The sequence below is a fragment of the Oncorhynchus nerka genome, linkage group LG15, assembly GCF_034236695.1.
Source record: "Oncorhynchus nerka isolate Pitt River linkage group LG15, Oner_Uvic_2.0, whole genome shotgun sequence".
NCBI classification, from domain to species: Eukaryota; Metazoa; Chordata; class Actinopteri; order Salmoniformes; family Salmonidae; genus Oncorhynchus; species Oncorhynchus nerka.
This window is the reverse complement of record NC_088410.1, coordinates 81,390,256-81,408,115: the sequence shown is the minus strand read 5'-3', so window position 1 is coordinate 81,408,115 and position 17,860 is coordinate 81,390,256. Positions and strand designations below refer to the sequence as shown.

Genomic DNA, 17,860 nt, shown 5'->3' with positions numbered 1-17,860 from the left:
CCAAAAATGGTCAAAGAATCCAGTCACCCAAGTCATAGACTGTTCTCTCTGCTACCGCACGTCAAGCGGTACCGGAGTGTAAAGTCTAGGTCCAAAAGGCTCCTTAACAGCTTCTACCCCCAAGCCATAAGACTGCTGAACAATTAGTCAAATGGCCACCCGGACTATTTGCATTGACCCCCACTGCTTTGTTTAGTCTTTCTTGCTGTTTATTATCTATGCAGTGTCACTTTTTTAAAACTTTTTTTATTTTAACTTTACTTTATTTTTTACTTTACTTTATTTAGTAAATATTTTTTTAACTCTATTTTCTCAAAACTGCATTGTTGGTTAAAGGGCTTGTATGTAAGCATTTCACGGTAAGGTCTACACCTGCTGTATTTGGCTCATGTGACACATAAAATTGATTTGATTTGAGAGGTCCTTGCTCCTCATTCACGCATGTGTCAGGTTGTCCCCCTCACTCTCCAGCTGGGTTCAAACTAATTTGTTTGTGCTCATATGATGTGGGAACCACAGTACACTTTTCCCTCCTATGGCCATGTTTTATTAGCTCGATAACAATGGCCTACCGTGATTCATTGCGCGATGACTGTACCTGGGTCTCTTTGTCAAGTCTCACAGCGCCACATACCGCAAAAATTGCATAAATGCATAGTGAGATTGTGCTCCAAGGCCGCTAGGTGGCGACATTGTAAAACAATCACACTAGACTTTCCGGAAGCGTCTCTTCTTTGAGTGTTGTAGTGCCTTTTCTTGGTTGACATGTTTCTCTAGCTTGCTAAATTTGAGAGCTGAACATTTAGCGAGAAAATATGAGTATAATAAAGGTTTTTGATCAGTATTTGTGCAAGGGTCTCGAAAATGTTCCAGTTTTACGAGAGGGTAATGTCAACAAAGAAGAATATTCTGAATTTCAGGTAAAATGCTTTATTGTAGCTAGTCGTAGCTGACTGGTTAGCCCATGCCAATACAACGAGCCAGCAATCTAACTTAGAAATTGTTAGGCACCATTATTCCACGTGTGTAATTGTTTATATGGATAAACCATAGTTACTTGGCCTATGCTACACTGTGATAATGAAACTAATGCATCTTCTTGCATTGGTGCTTGTAAACAATGCTCTGATGAGAACCATGTTGAAGTCAATGAAGTAGCAGTTTTCTTTATATTCGGGGGGAAATAACAAAAGGTACAACAACCTAATTTCTTTGCAATATGAACATTTAGAAATGTTTTCTTAGAATTAGCAACATGTCTGGTCGAGGACCTAAAATCAGTTGGGGTCAGTGCCGTTTAAGATGAGGGAGGACGATTTTTTTAAAATGAGCATGGTCTTTCTATTACAGCATAAGGATGACTGTCATTCATCTTCCATTCACCCAGTTCAATGTAACAGCGATAGGTTTAGGCTACTACATGATACTAACTTTTTCCCTATACCCATCACGAGGTTGCTACAACCTAGCCCATGAATTAAAGTTTATAACATAGGTGACACCCTGACGGTGACATTCAATACCGCCTTGCACACGCTTGCCTGCATGTAGCTGATATAGGGTGTAATCATTAGTCCAAAAGTTGCAAACAAGAGTTTCTATTGGACAAATGTTTATCCCCATTGTGTTCCATTTGCTTCTGTTTAAGAAACATTGTTCAACAGAATCAGCGGAATGAATACACTCCATATCACACGCAAACACAGTTCACGTTCATAGTATTACTTCTCGCATGCGCTCTCCTCATCTCACCTCTTCCCTTCCCTTGTGGACTTCAATACACAACACATCAGCTGTATGTGACCAGGCAAAAACAAAAACATTCCAAGCCAAACCGCTACACACAGCCTACATCGTTGTCACCATATTTGCTAAAGTAACGTCATAGTCAGCATAGCTAATATAATTAACTTGTTACTATACCCGCTACAATCATCCAGTAATGTTAGTGTACAGTCAGTAAGCAGTTACACCGGTGGGCCTCGGTGGTAATACATTTGTAAAACCAGAAGCTTACCTTGACTTGGAAGAGTTCCAGTGTTGTGTTTGATGTCATAGCCAGCTAGGTAACATAGCATCCCTCTGTTTGAGCAGGGTGTTTCAGTAGGCTGAACTAGCTAGCTGCATCTGCTAGTTAAGTCAATGAAACTGAAAGTGAAAAAAAGTCTCTATTTCTCTCTTGCTTCTCCTTCATTTTGGAATAAATACATTTTTTTCAAAACTGTTAAACTATTGTCTTTATCTCTTTGAAGCAACTACTCACCACATGTTATGCACTGTAGTGCTAGCTAGCAGTAGCGTATGCTTTCAGTACTAGATTCATTCTCTGATCCTTTTGATTGGGTGGACAACATGTCAGTTCATGCTGCAAGAGCTCTGATAGGTTGGAGGACATCCTCCAGAAGTTCATAATTACTGTGCAAGTCTATGGAAGGGGGTGAGATCCACAAGCCTCCTAAGTTTTGTATTAAAGTCAATGTACAGAGAGGAGGACAGAAGCTAGCTGCACTGGCTACACCATGGTGCTACAGAGTGCTGTGGAGGCTACTGTAGACCTTCTTTGCAAAATAGTGTGTTTTAATCAATTATTTGGTGACGTGATTATATTAAGTATAGTTTCATCTAAAAAGGATCACTTTTTTAATGTTTATTTTATTTTTATGAAATTCACTGAGGAGGATGGTCCTCCACTTCCTCTTCTGAGGATCCTCCACTGTTTAAAATCAATAAAACCCATTGGAAACTGTGTGGTAATGATAATGGGCCTACATTTATACAGTTACTTGACTGTGTCCAGCTCACTAATAATCACCTAAATTGAAATTAGATAGTCAGGGAGTATTGCAAATTCCAAATACAATGGCTAGAGGACAATCTTTTTCAAATTCTAATGGCAAGGAAATCATTTATAACCAATTTTCAGTGCGGCCCTCCGGACCTCATTGAAGACCAAATGCGGTCCCCAGGGCAAAATTAGTTTGACACCCCTGCTGTAGACACCGGTATAAAGAAGGGCTGTATATCTTCATTCAGGCTGTCTAAACTGTTTTCTGCCAGCTGGTGGCAGCACAATATCATCCCTGGCCACCACTTGGACTGTCTGGGTGAAATAGAGAGAATCTGAAATAGGCTATTGTAACTACTGAACCTTCGGAACTGCACCACTTTACAATCTCCTTACATGTCTTTCTCTTTGTGATTTTCACCACAGCTTGCTTAAAGGAACATAGCTATGCAGGATTGGATGATATTACTTCTATGTGTGATTGAATAAGCTTTTTCTCTGTAACTATGTCCTCTAAACAAGTGAAATCCCCCAGAGCCTAATATCTTGAGTGGTTGTTTTTATTTAAAAACAATTGGTCTGATTACCTTTGTATCTGATTTTTTTTAAACTCAGTCCCCTCTCCTCCATCTGTCTCCTTGGTTTCAGTATTCTCCAGAGAACATCCAGGGGCCGGGATGTGACATAGACCCCAGTGAGGTGACTCTTCCTGGATGCTCCTGCAACGCCCACTCCTGCCTTAGAGAGAGCTGCTCCTGCCTGCAGACTTACGGACAGACATGCAGACAAACGTACGACAGCCACGGCCGACTCCAAGACCAGGGGGATACGGAGACTGGTTACTGCAGGCCTGTGTTTGAGTGTAACGCCTTGTGTGGCTGTAGTGAGGCCTGCTGTAACCGGGTGGTCCAGAGAGGCCTGGGGCTCAAGTTGTGTGTCTACCCCACAGAGGACAGAGGCTGGGGCATGCGAGCGCTGGAGCCCATCCCCTGTGGAACCTTTGTGTGTGAGTATGCCGGGGAGGTGATCGGCTTTGAGGAGGCTAGACGCAGACAGCTTGCTCAGGGGCTTGAGGACAACAACTACATAATTGCTGTGCGGGAGTATGCTGGCCAGGGCCCGGTCAGTGAGACCTTTGTGGACCCAACTGTGGTTGGGAATGTGGGGCGTTTTCTGAACCACTCCTGCCAACCCAACCTGTTCATGGTGCCTGTCCGGGTGCACTCCCTGGTGCCCAGGCTGGCCCTGTTTGCTGGCAGGGACATCACCCCTCAGGAGGAGCTCACATTTGACTACTCAGGGGGCTATAGCAATACACCCTCTGTGGAGAGGTTGGTCCAGAGTGACCCTGGGACAGAGGCCAGTGAGACAGGTACCCTCCAGAGGAAACCATGCCACTGTGGTGCCCAGAACTGTTCCCAATATCTGCCACTGGATTTATCTGTTCTCAACAATTAGATTAGAGGGATGCATTTATTTGGTAAATGTTTATACATTGATGTTTTGTTATTTTGAAGTGATTATAATGTACTGGAAAGGAGAGACACTTTGCACTGAACACTTTTTTTGTCGTTTCTGTTGAATACAACTCTCTGTTGAATCACTAACACAGGCTTCTGGGGTATTCATCCTATGCTTACCAGTGTGACATCCATCTGGCTTAAAGATGAAATCTGGGAATGGTGCCTCCATCTAGAATAAAGGGGAAATCTGGGATTGTTGCATCCATTTTGAATTCATACTGTCATTGATTATAAAGGGCTCATGTGCTTAGTTCAACTGTCTTAACCCATCAGAACCCAAACTATAAGCCTGTTTGTAATTCGAAACAAACTGTAATTCGAAACAAACGGTATAGTTTCAAAACATGGTTAAAATGTAAGTGATGGTCAGTAGCTCTCTATCAATTTTAGAGTGGATACAGCCCCAACTCTCAGCTGTTTACCATAACAAGTGCCAGGGTGCCATTTATGATGACCCACTTTTCTGTCACGACTGCCCACTATCTCACTGTCCCCACCCTCTTTCTGTTGGATGGCATCGCTGATCTGATATAAAGATACAGCATTTCTATCACAAAGTATAAACTTCATCTGTGTTGTGCAGACCAGCTAAAAGCTCTCTCTGTCAGAGAGTACTTGTGCTATGTAGGGCACGTCCCACCAGACCAAGCTATCAAAACACTTCAGTCCACAAGTGGCCTATATATAAGCCCTCGCCCCATATCTCACTGACAGCAGATTCATCTAGCAGGTCTTTATATTAACTATGCACTGACTGATATTGACTACAGCAAAAGAGGGGCCTGGCTTTGTAGGGTTTTGTATACGTATAAGAATCATATGTGCTCATCTGCTCATAGATTGGCACAACAATGTTGTATGCAAAGACATTTCTCTCTCAAAAGACATCCATTTAACCTTAAAAGATATATAGCATACACGTTGGTGGTATCTTGTCTCCATCCCTCAACTTTACAAATATCTCTGTTGTCTTTCAACACAGTGTCCTCCTGAAGGTATCTTCAGCTCTTCATTGGAGCCAAGAATCTCCAGAGGTGTGAGCAATTAAGAAGGGCCGGAGGGTATTTTAATATAGTAATGGGTCTTATTCCCCTGCCACGGGAGGGGCCACGATGTCCTGCTTTACTGTGACCATTCTTAAATCAAGCCCCTCCTTTCAAACTGCCCCACTTTCAGTCTAGACCCGCTTTCATCCCAGCTGCTTATTAATATCCACATCTAGGTTAATTAGCACAGAGACCGTGGTGTGTTCCATCCAGAAATAAGACCAGCACTCCAGTCACGTTGGGGGACGGAGGAGAGCAGCGTGGCTCAACCACTGGGTGGATTCATTTTACTTCACCCAGGACAAAGGGTTGGTGGAATTGGCACATTTTAGACCGTCCTATTGGTCCTGAAGTAAATCTTTGCCCAGCCGAGGCACCATACGAGCTGAAATGAATGCACCCATCCTCTCTACCATGGTTTGGAGATGGAAGGCCTAAGCCAATCAGAGTTAACCACCAGGTGGATTTGTTTTTCTTTGTTAGAGAGAGAGATGAACTTTAATGCATCAACCTAGATTTTTTCTCAGCTAATGTATGAGGGTTCCCTTTGCTCTATTTGTTTAGTTATGTTTGGTTATGGTCCAAATGTTCCATGGCAACCCTTCTGCTGTCATGGCACAGTATATCACAGAAACACCTTTGACCAGTGACATTTTGCTTTAATCAAGGTAGAGGTCTGGTTGGTATGTGTTAGCAGGTGACAGCTATTTTGGACAGGTGATTGGACACCAATGATTATTTATTTATTATGTTTATTTGAGATGGACAATGTACGTCTCAGTGTATGAGAAGTGATGTGTTGCACCAGATTGAGCTGACAGCTAATTTACATCTGCAGTCACCGGTTGTAGGCATGGTGCAGGCAGGCAGTGTTCCACACAAACTGTTCAGGACTGGAGCTGGAACTCAGTGCCTCATTCCCAGTCATCTAGCAACCAGCAGTTAACCACATGATATGAACTTCCTCCTGGTGATTAAAGTGGTCAGCTGCTACAGCACAGCCCTGGTGACAGTCACACTAGTCACAACACTTAAGAGGGACAGACATTTATTGTAGACTACAGTGAGGTTATACCCAGCTAGCACATTTGATTCCTTGGAAGTTGTGGGAATGTATGTTTTTGTTTTCCCATTTGTTCTGGTTACGAAGCCATACGTTTCCTGACCTTTAAACTGAACGTTTTCTAAATGTCGCCTGTTCTGGGAATGTTAATTGTTAGGTTGCAGGGAGGTTCTGTGAACGTTTTGCTATGAACGTTTTCCCTGAAAGTTTTCCTGGGAGGCTTTGTTAACGTTCTGAGATCGGAAATTATATTTTATTTGAAGCTAATTAAATTACATTCTTTGAAATTGTTTCAATAAGAATTTTATTAACACTGCTAGCTTAGGTTAACTGTTTTGAACTCCAAGCACAGAGAGGACACATGGGAATTCATTGGTTTAGTCATTAATCATGCAAACAGATCAAATGTTTTATTGTTCTATGACATCAGTGAGATTCAAACCTATGGTCTTCTACTCTCTATCCAGGGAATTAGTCCACTGCGCCACCAGGATGGAGATAGTGTGCCATGTTTTTTTAAACTCATACAAAACTGTTCATTTTAGTCTATTTAAACAGACTCGATTTCAAAGGAAACAAGCACTCATTAAGATGACACCTGAACACAGGATAGAGATAGTTTTGTTGATGCTGAGAACGGAATGTATATGTTTTTAAATAAAAAAAATATAATTTTCTTTGAACATTACTAATGTTTTCTCGTGTTTTTTTATGGAAAGTTTCCTTAATGTTCTTAGCACATTACATTTACACATAACTTTAAATAGAACCATGCGGAAACCTGCAGAAAACGTTACTCTGAAGTACTGTTTCCACAGAAGAATGTTGTTTTTTAGCGTTCTCTGAATGATCTTGAGAATATGACTTTAAATAGAAACATGAGGAAACCTGCAGAAATGTTATGCTGAAATACTGAAATTACTACAGAAGAAAGTTGTTCTCTGAATAATCTGAGAACATTACATAGAACCATGAGGAAACCTGTAGGAAACATTATGGGAAGGTTGTATGCTAAATAACCATAGGACAACCACACTCTCACCAAGCTCTAAGAAACATATGGTTCTCAGAACGTTATGTGCTAACTGGGTACTGTCCTTCTGTCTACAATATACAGTAGGTCATACCTGTACCATTTTAACTCTCTTTGACCTCAAGAAAAATGTATAGTGACCAACGTTTTGCTCAATTCTTCATCTAAAATGAGCATGGTATAGCCTAGTAAGAAAATGTATATTGTGCTCTATTTTATGAGTTCAGGGAGAATGTGTTATTGTCTTAGATGCATAGTACTGGTTGATCTAGTAGTTTTGTCTTAATCAAAATAAAAACTTGACTTGCCATAGTGAGCTCCATACATATAATCAGCGGAATATTGAAGCCAGTGTTGTGGTGGTACACTTTCTGGACACTTTATTTTGTGTGAGTGTCCAATGACACAATCTTTCCACATTTTACAGCTCTTAACTGGCCATTGCAGTGTCTTGTTTTCCACTGATGCTAGGTACATAAAGGGCTGCTAATATGACTTTAACGTGATAGAGACAACAAGAAGCGAGTGTAGAGTCTATTTCAGGATGAATCACCAGTGTAGTAATAAGGCCTGGCAGCCTGTCATCTCTGAAGTGGAGCACCTCTCTAATGAGGGAACAGATGTCATTGCCACCAAACTTGGGGCCAATTTTTTTTTTTATCGAGTCAACACAGATCAAAATAGATCTGTTGGAGCCACAGCTGGGAGAATAAAAAAATCTCATTTCAAGACAATAGTTAGTAGTGTTTCAGGGCTTTGGAGTTGTTTTGTAGATATTTGTATAGAGAAATTTGACAAAATCGTGTATCATCGAAACATTTGTGTTTTCTCTCTAAGATGTAACAATCCTATTACCAGTGTTCTCTCTCTCACCACAGTCTGTGACAATCTCTGATAATACAACACATTTGGTGTTTGACTGGAACATCTTTGTGTGATGTTTTCACACATTCCTGTGCCTTGAATTGTCCCTGTTTTGGTAGATGGATTGTCTACTGTATATTCATGGAAACATATGTACATTGGGACAGTACAACAGATACTGAACATATGTAACGTTAGTATGTATAAGCATGACAGTGAAAGCTTGTCAGTGAGGCTGTAGCTCTGTCTGGTTAGTCGGCTGACTGGTTCTAAAGGAATTACCTGCTGTTAAAGGGAGATCTGGTTCTATGGGTTAAATAGGTGAGTTGATCATCACCCCTGCATTGCTTTCTAGATGTTCACCTTGTTCAAAGGAAGGGCTCGTTGGTGCAGTCATCACGCTCTTGAAATGTGGAGAATCACACTCTTCCATTTTTAGGTCCACTAATTTAAATGCTGACAATCTGAGGCAAACACCACCTGGTAGACAATATGTTCTAGTTCATCTCTATTATGCTGAAATCAAGAGTATGGGGTGAAGAGACATTAGTATTTTGGTCTACAAAATGCGTATGAGTGGATGGTATGACAATATACTGTACATATGAGCAGAATGAATGTCCCATGATATCAAGCATTTATTCTGTCACCCTAGAAGTGATGGGCTGTGTATTTCCTTTTACCAAAGATGCAAGTCAATTCTAAATGCCTGCAAAGAATAATGTGTAGAAAAATCCATGATGTGAAAATCATTTTTCACACTTTGAGAGCAGCAACAGAAATAATAGCACAAACCAGTAGGCCTAATTAGAATGTCTCTGTAGCTGGTTTAATAAGCATGTTTCCGTGGGGGATAGCGAAGCCATTATACCGGCATAATTGTATTTTATTTTTAGTGAGGATAAACTCTACCCTGTAGGGCACAGCATCAGTTCCTGTTCTTTTGACAACAAGACCCAAGTGAAACTGAACCCTAGACCTGTACTCTGAAGAGAGGAGAGGGCAGTGAAATTCACGAGAACGTGCTGTGTCACTAGACATTTGAAAAGCAACCGCATCTTGAATCTGTTGGGCATAAAAAATATATGTATCCTAAATTGTCATCTGGTCTCAACTCCAATTACAAGGGTTCTTTTTTTCTCCCAACATCCTCATAGCAACTTTTGTCCTGTTTCTGTCACTCGCAACTTCATGCAACCAAACCCAGAAAACTGTCTGTCCGTAGGCTGCTGTCCTACGACACATTCTAGCCAATAGCATTTGAAACATCTGATGTTATCAATGGGGGTATTCTACTTAATCTGGCATTTATTTTTACATTTCCGGCTTGGTTGACTTGATGGGATGCAAATGAAGGGAGGACAGGGAGGAAAGGAAGTTGCTTTCAGAGAGCTCAGTACTCCCATGCAGGCATGGCTTATAGTGTAATGTAGGGGGCACTTCTGAGACAGATAAACCAACCAGCCATGTTCTGTCCTCTGTCTCACTGGGATCTGAACCACATGGTTCATAACAGAGGTGTAAGGGCCTGGCTGCTCCAGTCTGGTAAACTCCATTAGCTTTGAACATGCAGCGGCTCCTCTGAAGAAAGAGCTGATTCATAGTCTGCACACCACACGTCATAGATGGAACGAGCTGCATGGGGAAAGCAGCATAGAGACTGTTGACAGTTATGTGTCTCGCCTGTCAGGGGAGCAAAATCAAAGTGGTTCTCTGGTAGAGTGTTAGGGTCAAAAGTACAACACCCTGATGGAATGAATATTTCTGTGTTTGAAGAGCCTTTCCTGGGTCTAACCTGATCTGCTCTGTTACATTCACTGTGTAGTGTAAGCTTCACATCGTCACAAAAACTAACTCATGCCAAGAAGCCCCATCAGTAGAGCAGAACATGGAGAAGACAGGATATAGTGGCTTACTGACCTTGAAACCTGGCACATTCTGAAAAACAGAAGGTTTGACCCAGCTTGCATACACAGAAGCTAGAGAAAGGTAGTGCAATGTTAAATCTGAGGAATGGAGGAGAGAGGAACTGTCTCTGGAGTCATTGCTCCCAGCAGTGTCATGGTTCACTGTACCAGATACAGGAGACGGTGAGAAGCTAACACATCCTTGTGTTAGTGCAGTGCTCCCTCTTCATATCCATTACCATGTCCATATAGTTGTTTTGTATTTCTCCTATCAAATGCACATCACTTATGGTGTGCTGGCCTGGGCCCAAAAAATATTGTAATCAGAAAGTAGTGCCCATCTAGTTACATGAGAAAACTCAAGAGGGCTTACAGTTGGTCATCCACTACAAATGGAGACAGATTTCACCAGATAATGACACAAAATAAAGGCAGTACGTCTTTATTATGGAATATATCAGAGAGGAAGCTCATAATTATTTCCTAATAATGAAAGCAATAGCTGCACATAATACCAGAGTTTCTTTGTTGCTTTGGTTGTAATTGAGTTTGGCCTCGCTATCATCATTTTGATCAAAACAAGGATTAGATTAGAGACAGGGCCCACACAGAAATAACAACCTTGAGACTCAGACACGGCTTGTGAATCAAGACAACCATCTATAGGTAACTGCTAAAATAAAGGAAACACCAACATAAAGTGTCTTAATAAGGCGTTGGGCCACCACGAGCCAGAACAGCTTCAATGCACCGTGGCATAGATTCTACAAGTGTTTGGAACCCTATTGGAGGGATGTGACACCTACTTCCACAAGAAATTCCATCATTCTGTGTTTTGTTGATGGTGGTGGAAAACGCAGTCTCATGCGCCGCTCCAGAATCTCCCTTGCTATTCGGGATCCCTACCCCATTGAAGTTGAAATGTAAAATGTTTAATGTTATGGTTAGGGTAAGGATTAGGTTTAAGGGTTTAGGGTAGGGATCCCAGATAGCACTAACCCTCCAGAGTATATACCCTCCCATAAGTGTTCAATTGGGTTGAGTTCTGGTGACTGAGATGGCCATGGCATATGGTTGACATTATTTTCATGCTCATCAAATCATTCAGTGACCACTCATACAAAGCCATGGTAGCCAAAATAATTGCCTGCCCAGAATTTTTATACATTACCCTAAGAATGATAGGATGTTAATTACTTAATTAACTCAGGAATCACACCTGCGTGTGGAAGCACCTGCTTTCAGTACACTTTGTACATTATCCTTCAATTACTTACATTTCTAGTGTTTCCATTATTTTGGCATTTACCTGTACATTTACACCCACACACAATGTTGGCAGAGGAATGGCGTCAGGCAGGATCAGTCAGACACAGTGGTTCTAAAACTGAAAACACACACACAAGCATTCGCGTACACACATACTGCACATTCGCTCAAATCTCACATACACCCACACACATGGGGAATGCATTTAGTCATCCCACTCTCTGTTTAACATTCTGTGCATTAAGTAGTTGTTGCAGTCTTTTCTGTGTGAGAACAGAAAGGAACAGAAAATCCTATCAGAAACAGACACATGTCCCAGAGTACTAAAGGCCATATCCACCATAAGCCAGACTGTCAGTGTTTCTGGCTTTGTCACTGTCGCTAAGCTCCCTGTCTATGACCGTTTACTGATAAAATAATCTATCTCGATGTCTGAGCAGTTTGTTGTTTTAGTTTAGCTGTGGGAAGAATAACTCTTTGGATAAAGCAAACACTACCAAATATCCCTATTCCTTTGTATGCTTATGACCATATGATTCTTATTAGAAACAGGGCTGACTGCTCTCTTGATAAAATGCCTTATTTAAGCAATAAGCCTCGAGGGGGTGTGGTATGTGGTCAATATACCACGGCTAAGGGCTGTTCTTAACCACAACGCAACGCGGAGTTCCGCGGAACCGTGGTATGTTGGCCATGTACCACAAACCCCAGAGGTGCCTTATTGCTGTTATAAACTAGTTACCAACCTAATAGAAGGGTAAAAATACATCTTTAGCCATACCTGTTGTATACTGTCTGATATGCCATGGCTTTCAGCCAATCAGCATTCAGGGCTCCCTCATCCAATTTACAATTAACATTATACAACGGGTGGGTCTAATCCTGAATGCTGATTGGTTAAAGCCCCATTCCAGCCCTTGTCTAATCCACAAGTCACCACTGGCTAAATCTACAGTATGATGTTAAAATGCCGATTTACTCTATTCCACCTGACTGTGCAATCCACTGTCTCATCAGCCCAGCCAAACCATTTATAAACTTGATCTCTACTATAAAAAGCATCTAGACATTATCTCACATTTCTTTTCGACTAACATTTAGTTTTCAACAGCGGAGATTTGTATACACCTTGCTGTCTGGGTCTTTTTCTCCGACATTTGTGACATCCGACATTGTTTCAATATTCAAATTCGATCTCCAGCTATCCCATAGTAATGAACGTGTCGGGATGAGACAGACAGGGAGGCAGCGTTTCTCAACCAGTCGAAATCATGAATCAGCTGGCATAATTTTTATGGATATATACCAAGAAATGTCAATTGAAAAAAGGTAAACCAAAATGAAGTTTGCAGTCTTTCCAGCTAGTTTGCAGTCTTTCCAGCTTCAGTTTGGAGTGTTAGCTGTGTTGTTAGCTAACTCCTCTGAACAACAGTGTACTGACTAGTGAGCTCATTTTCTATGCCAGGCGAAATCACTCCTCAATAGCTCATTGTTATGGATGTATCCAAATGAAATGTAGAAAACAACTTCAAACAAATGCAAATGCAGCTACTTGGCTGTTATTCTGGCTTTACTTTATGACGTCACTGTAAGTTAGCCATAGTTGGCTAGCTAGCAAGCAAGGGATAAGAACGATGCTAGCCAGTATGGCAATTGAACATTTAGAATGAACGAATGGGTTGCTTCCACAGATACAGAACAAAAAGACTGAACGACTGGGTCGCGTCTCTAGCGAACCAATAGAACCAACAACCAGCCGGCTTGAGTACCAACCCTAGATTTGTGTCGGGACTATATCTTGTGGAAGGATGAAATTGTATGAATAAATTAATCAAAATAATGTTTTAAATTAAAATATGTCAATCATTATTTGAATATTTTGGTAACCCGTTGTATAAAAGTGATAATTTTTTTTTTAATGTTTTATTTATCCGTTATTTTACCAGGTAAGTTGACTAAGAACACGTTCTCATTTGCAGCAACGACCTGGGGAATAGTTACAGGGGAGAGGAGGGGGATTAATGAGCCAATTGTAAACTGGGGATTATTAGGTGACCATGATGGTTTGAGGGCCAGATTGGGAATTTAGCCAGGACACCGGGGTTAACACCCCTACTCTTACGATAAGTGCCATGGGATCTTTAATGACCTCAGAGAGTCAGGACACCCGTTTAACATCCCATCTGAAAGACAGCACCCTACACAGGGCAGTGTCCCCAATCACTGCTATGGGGCATTGGGATATTTTTTAGACCAGAGGAAAGAGTGCCTCCTACTGGCCCTCCAACACCACTTCCAGCAGCATCTGGTCTCCCATCCAGGAACTGACCAGGACCAACCCTGCTTAGCTTCAGAAGCAAGCCAGCAGTGGTATGCAGGGTGGTATGCTGCTGGCTAATGCCCTCGAAGTTGGTGTTTGGAGGATATATTGACACGGTTTGCCAGCCCTCGCCTTCTTCTCGGGCCTAACAACACCCGTGCCAATATATCCTCCAAACACTGTCTTCTCGGGCATTAGCGCTTAAACAACATTGCAATTGCACTTCCTTGATTATTGGTGCACAAAGGAGAAATACTTCCAGGGGAAAGGTAATAGGTGGACCAAGTGTGACCAACTTAAGTATTTATGTGATGAATAATACATTTTCATTATGCAGCGTAGCAACTCGAGAACACCCTGCAGTGTATCAACTCGAGTACACCCTGCAGTGTAGCAACTCGAGTACACCCTGCAGTGTATCAACTCGAGTACACCCTGCAGTGTAGCAACTCGAGTACACCCTGCAGTGTAGCAACTCGAGAACACCATGCACTGTAGCAACTTGAGTACACCCTGCAGTGTAGCAACTCGGGAACACCCTGCACTGTAGCAACTTGAGTACACCCTGCAGTGTAGCAGTGTAGCAACACTGCAGGGTAGCAACTCGAGAACACCCTGCAGTGTAGCAACTCGAGAACACCCTGCAGTGTATCAACTCGAGTACACCCTGCAGTGTAACAGTGCAGGGTAGCAACTCGAGAACACCCTGCAGTGTATCAACTCGAGTACACCCTGCTGTGTAGCAACTTGAGTATACCCTGCAGTGTAGCAACTTGAGTACACCCTGCAGTGTAGCAACTCGAGAACACCCTGCAGTGTAGCAACTTGATTACACCCTGCACTGTAGCAACTTGAGTACACCCTGCAGTGTAACAGTGCAGGGTAGCAACTCAAGAACACCCTGCAGTGTATCAACTTGAGTACACCCTGCAGTGTAGCAACTCGAGAACACCCTGCACTGTAGTAACTTGAGTACACCCTGCAGTGTAGCAACTCGAGAACACCCTGCACTGTAGCAACTTGAGTACACCCTGCAGTGTAGCAACTCGAGAACACCCTGCAGTGTAGCAACTTGAGTACACCCTGCAGTGTAGCAACTCGAGAACACCCTGCAGTGTATCAACTTGAGTACACCCTGCAGTGTAGCAACTCGAGTACACCCTGCAGTGTAGCAACTCGAGAACACCCTGCACTGTAGTAACTTGAGTACACCCTGCAGTGTAGCAACTCGAGAACACCCTGCACTGTAGCAACTTGAGTACACCCTGCAGTGTAGCAACTCGAGAACACCCTGCAGTGTAGCAACTTGAGTACACCCTGCAGTGTAGCAACTCGAGAACACCCTGCAGTGTATCAACTTGAGTACACCCTGCAGTGTAGCAACTCGAGAACACCCTGCACTGTAGCAACTTGAGTACACCCTGCAGTGTAGCAACTCGAGAACACCCTGCACTGTAGCAACTCGAGAACACCCTGCACTGTAGCAACTTGAGTACACCCTGCAGTGTAGCAACTCGAGAACACCCTGCAGTGTAGCAACTTGAGTACACCCTGCAGTGTAGCAACTTGAGTACACCCTGCAGTGTGCGAAGAGACAGCAGGTGCCACTTGGGTCCCTTCAGGAGTGTTACTCCCATCATGCTTTCAAATGTGTCAAAGTGATCTGGTGTTACATGACACTCCCAATGCATTTGGGTCACACAGATCAAAGAGATGCTACAGTAAGGTCTACCACACAGCATTTAAATGAACTTCAAAGCATCAACTACAAAATGTATTACAGAGCGATCTGCAACTATTTACATCTCAAAGGCCTCTCAATGGCCTCCTTATTGTGCACTAATCGAAATCAGAGTGTACGGTGGATGTGGAAGGAAGCTCTCATATGTTAATAGATGCACAGAAGCTGAACATTACTCATCATCCCTTTAGAACTTGCAGTTCTCAAAGTAACATGATCTATCAACAAGATGTGAAGAAACTGAGCTGTGTGGCTGTGTCTGTTTCTGTGGCTGTGTCTGTGAATCTATGTGTGTGTGTGTGTGGGTGCTTAAATACATGGTAATAATATAGTATTGAGAATATCACAGACCAGATGAGAAAGTGGACCCAGAGCCATATAGAGAATTGGGCAAATCCCAGTGGGCACACACTGGTTGAGTCAACGTTGTGTCCACGTAATTTCAATTAAATTATGTTGAACCAATGTGGAAACAGCCATCACTAGCACATCAGAGGCGGCTGCCTATAGACAGATTAGGAATCACTGGCCACTTTTAGAAATGGATCACTAGCCACTTTAGTAATGTCTTCGTATCTTGCATTACTCATCTCATATGTATAAACTGTACTCTGTACTGTTCTACGGTATCTTAGTCACTTTAATTGTGTGTAAATATTGCATCACCTATCTCATATGTATATACTGTATTCTATACTATGCCACTGTATTGTAGTCCAATGCCGCTCTGACGTATGTGTATATACATTCTTAATCCTTTCCTTACTTATATTTACGTGTATTTTGGGTATATGTTGTGAAACTGCTAGATATTACTTGTTAGATATTACTGCATGTCGGAGCTAGAAGCACAAGCATTTCACTACACCCGCAATAACATCTGCTAAACACGTGTATGTGACCAATACATTTGATTTGATTTGATTTTAATAGACATTGAATTGACATCTGTGCACAGTGGGATGCGGTTTCTGTCTGAACGTTCCTAGAGCACACTTTCTCCTCCCTAGCCGTTGCTAACTGATAATTGACGCTTCCACGTTGTGCTGTTTATTTCTGATAGCTTTCAATATCTATTTAGATGTCCATTGAAAGCAGATATGCAATCTGTGGACACCACTACACAGTACAGACTTATACATTATCCGAATGCTAACCAATAAATAGTCTGTTAAATTCACTATTCTATTTTGTTTGTTTATACGAGGGTCATTTCATAGGGAATTATCGGAGGCGCTCTAGTATTGTTACATCACAAAAATTCTGAGAATAAAGACATTAATGACATGATAGCCGTTCTTAAACCGGGCTGAACTCATATTTTGTGGAAAAAAAATTGGTGTCCCTGGCCTACACACAATACCCCATAATGTCAAAGTGGAATTATGTTTTTAGACATTTTTACAAATGTATAAAAAAAGAAAAGCTGAAATGTCTTGTGTCAATACGTGTTCAACTCCTTTGTTATGGCAAGCCTAGATCATTTCAGTAAACATTTGCTTAACATGTCACATAATAAACGTTTTATGGACTCACTACACACACCCTGGTTCGAATCCAGGCTGTATCACATCTGGCCATCATTGGGAATCCCATAGGGCGGCGAACAATTGGCCCAGCGTCGTCTGGGTTTGGCTGGGGTAGGCCGTCATTGTAAATACCAATTTGTTCTTAACTGACTTGCCTGATTAAATATAAATAAATTACAAAGCCCTGCTTCTGACTTGCATAACTTTACTGTTAAGATTTATAATGACAAGTTATCAAACCTGTTCACAGGGTTGGTTAACTCTGGAGATTCCTTTGGTGTCTGTGCAATATGTGTTTTGCTGTATTTTATTTTATTTGTTTTATATTGTATTAGATCTTCTATGTATTTTATGAAAAAGTCAAACGTATGGACACACCTACTCATTCCAGGGATTTTATTTATTTTTACTAAGTTCTACATTGTGGAATAATAGTGAAGACATCAAAACTATGAAATGTCACATATGGAATCATGTAGTAACCAAAAGAATGTTAAACCTCTTAAGGATCCACCCCTTTTTTTTAAATCACATACCCAAATCTAACTCCCTGTAGCTCAGGCCCTGAAGCAAGGATATGCATATTATTGGTACCAATTGAAAGGAAACACTTTAAAGTTTGTGAAAATGTGAAAGGAATGTAGGAGAATATAACACAATAGATCTGGTAAAAGATAATACAAAGAAAAACCAACTGTTCTTTTATACCATCATCTTTGAAATGCAAGAGAAAGGCAATAATGTATTATTCCAGCCCACGTGCAATTTCGATTTTGGCCA

At 41.7% G+C, this 17,860-nt stretch overlaps 1 protein-coding gene across 1 annotated transcript; it reads left to right on the top strand.

Annotated features, from left to right (window-relative positions):
* The first annotated feature begins 751 nt into the window (after positions 1 to 751).
* On the top strand, positions 752 to 7,105 carry setmar (SET domain and mariner transposase fusion gene). The gene is made up of 2 exons (XM_029683777.2): positions 752 to 920; positions 3,434 to 7,105. The coding sequence occupies exons 1-2, from the start codon at positions 816 to 818 to the stop codon at positions 4,241 to 4,243; spliced, it is 915 nt and encodes a 304-aa protein (XP_029539637.1). The 5' UTR covers positions 752 to 815; the 3' UTR covers positions 4,244 to 7,105.
* Positions 7,106 to 17,860: the final 10,755 nt, after the last annotated feature.

Bases quoted from the DNA above. Each gene is read 5' to 3' on its own strand.
- setmar (XM_029683777.2), top strand. From the start codon at position 816: ATGAGTATAATAAAGGTTTTTGATCAGTATTTGTGCAAGGGTCTCGAA. The intron at 921-3,433 runs GTAAAATGCTTT...CCTTGGTTTCAG, and splicing joins AAGAATATTCTGAATTTCAG to TATTCTCCAGAGAACATCCA.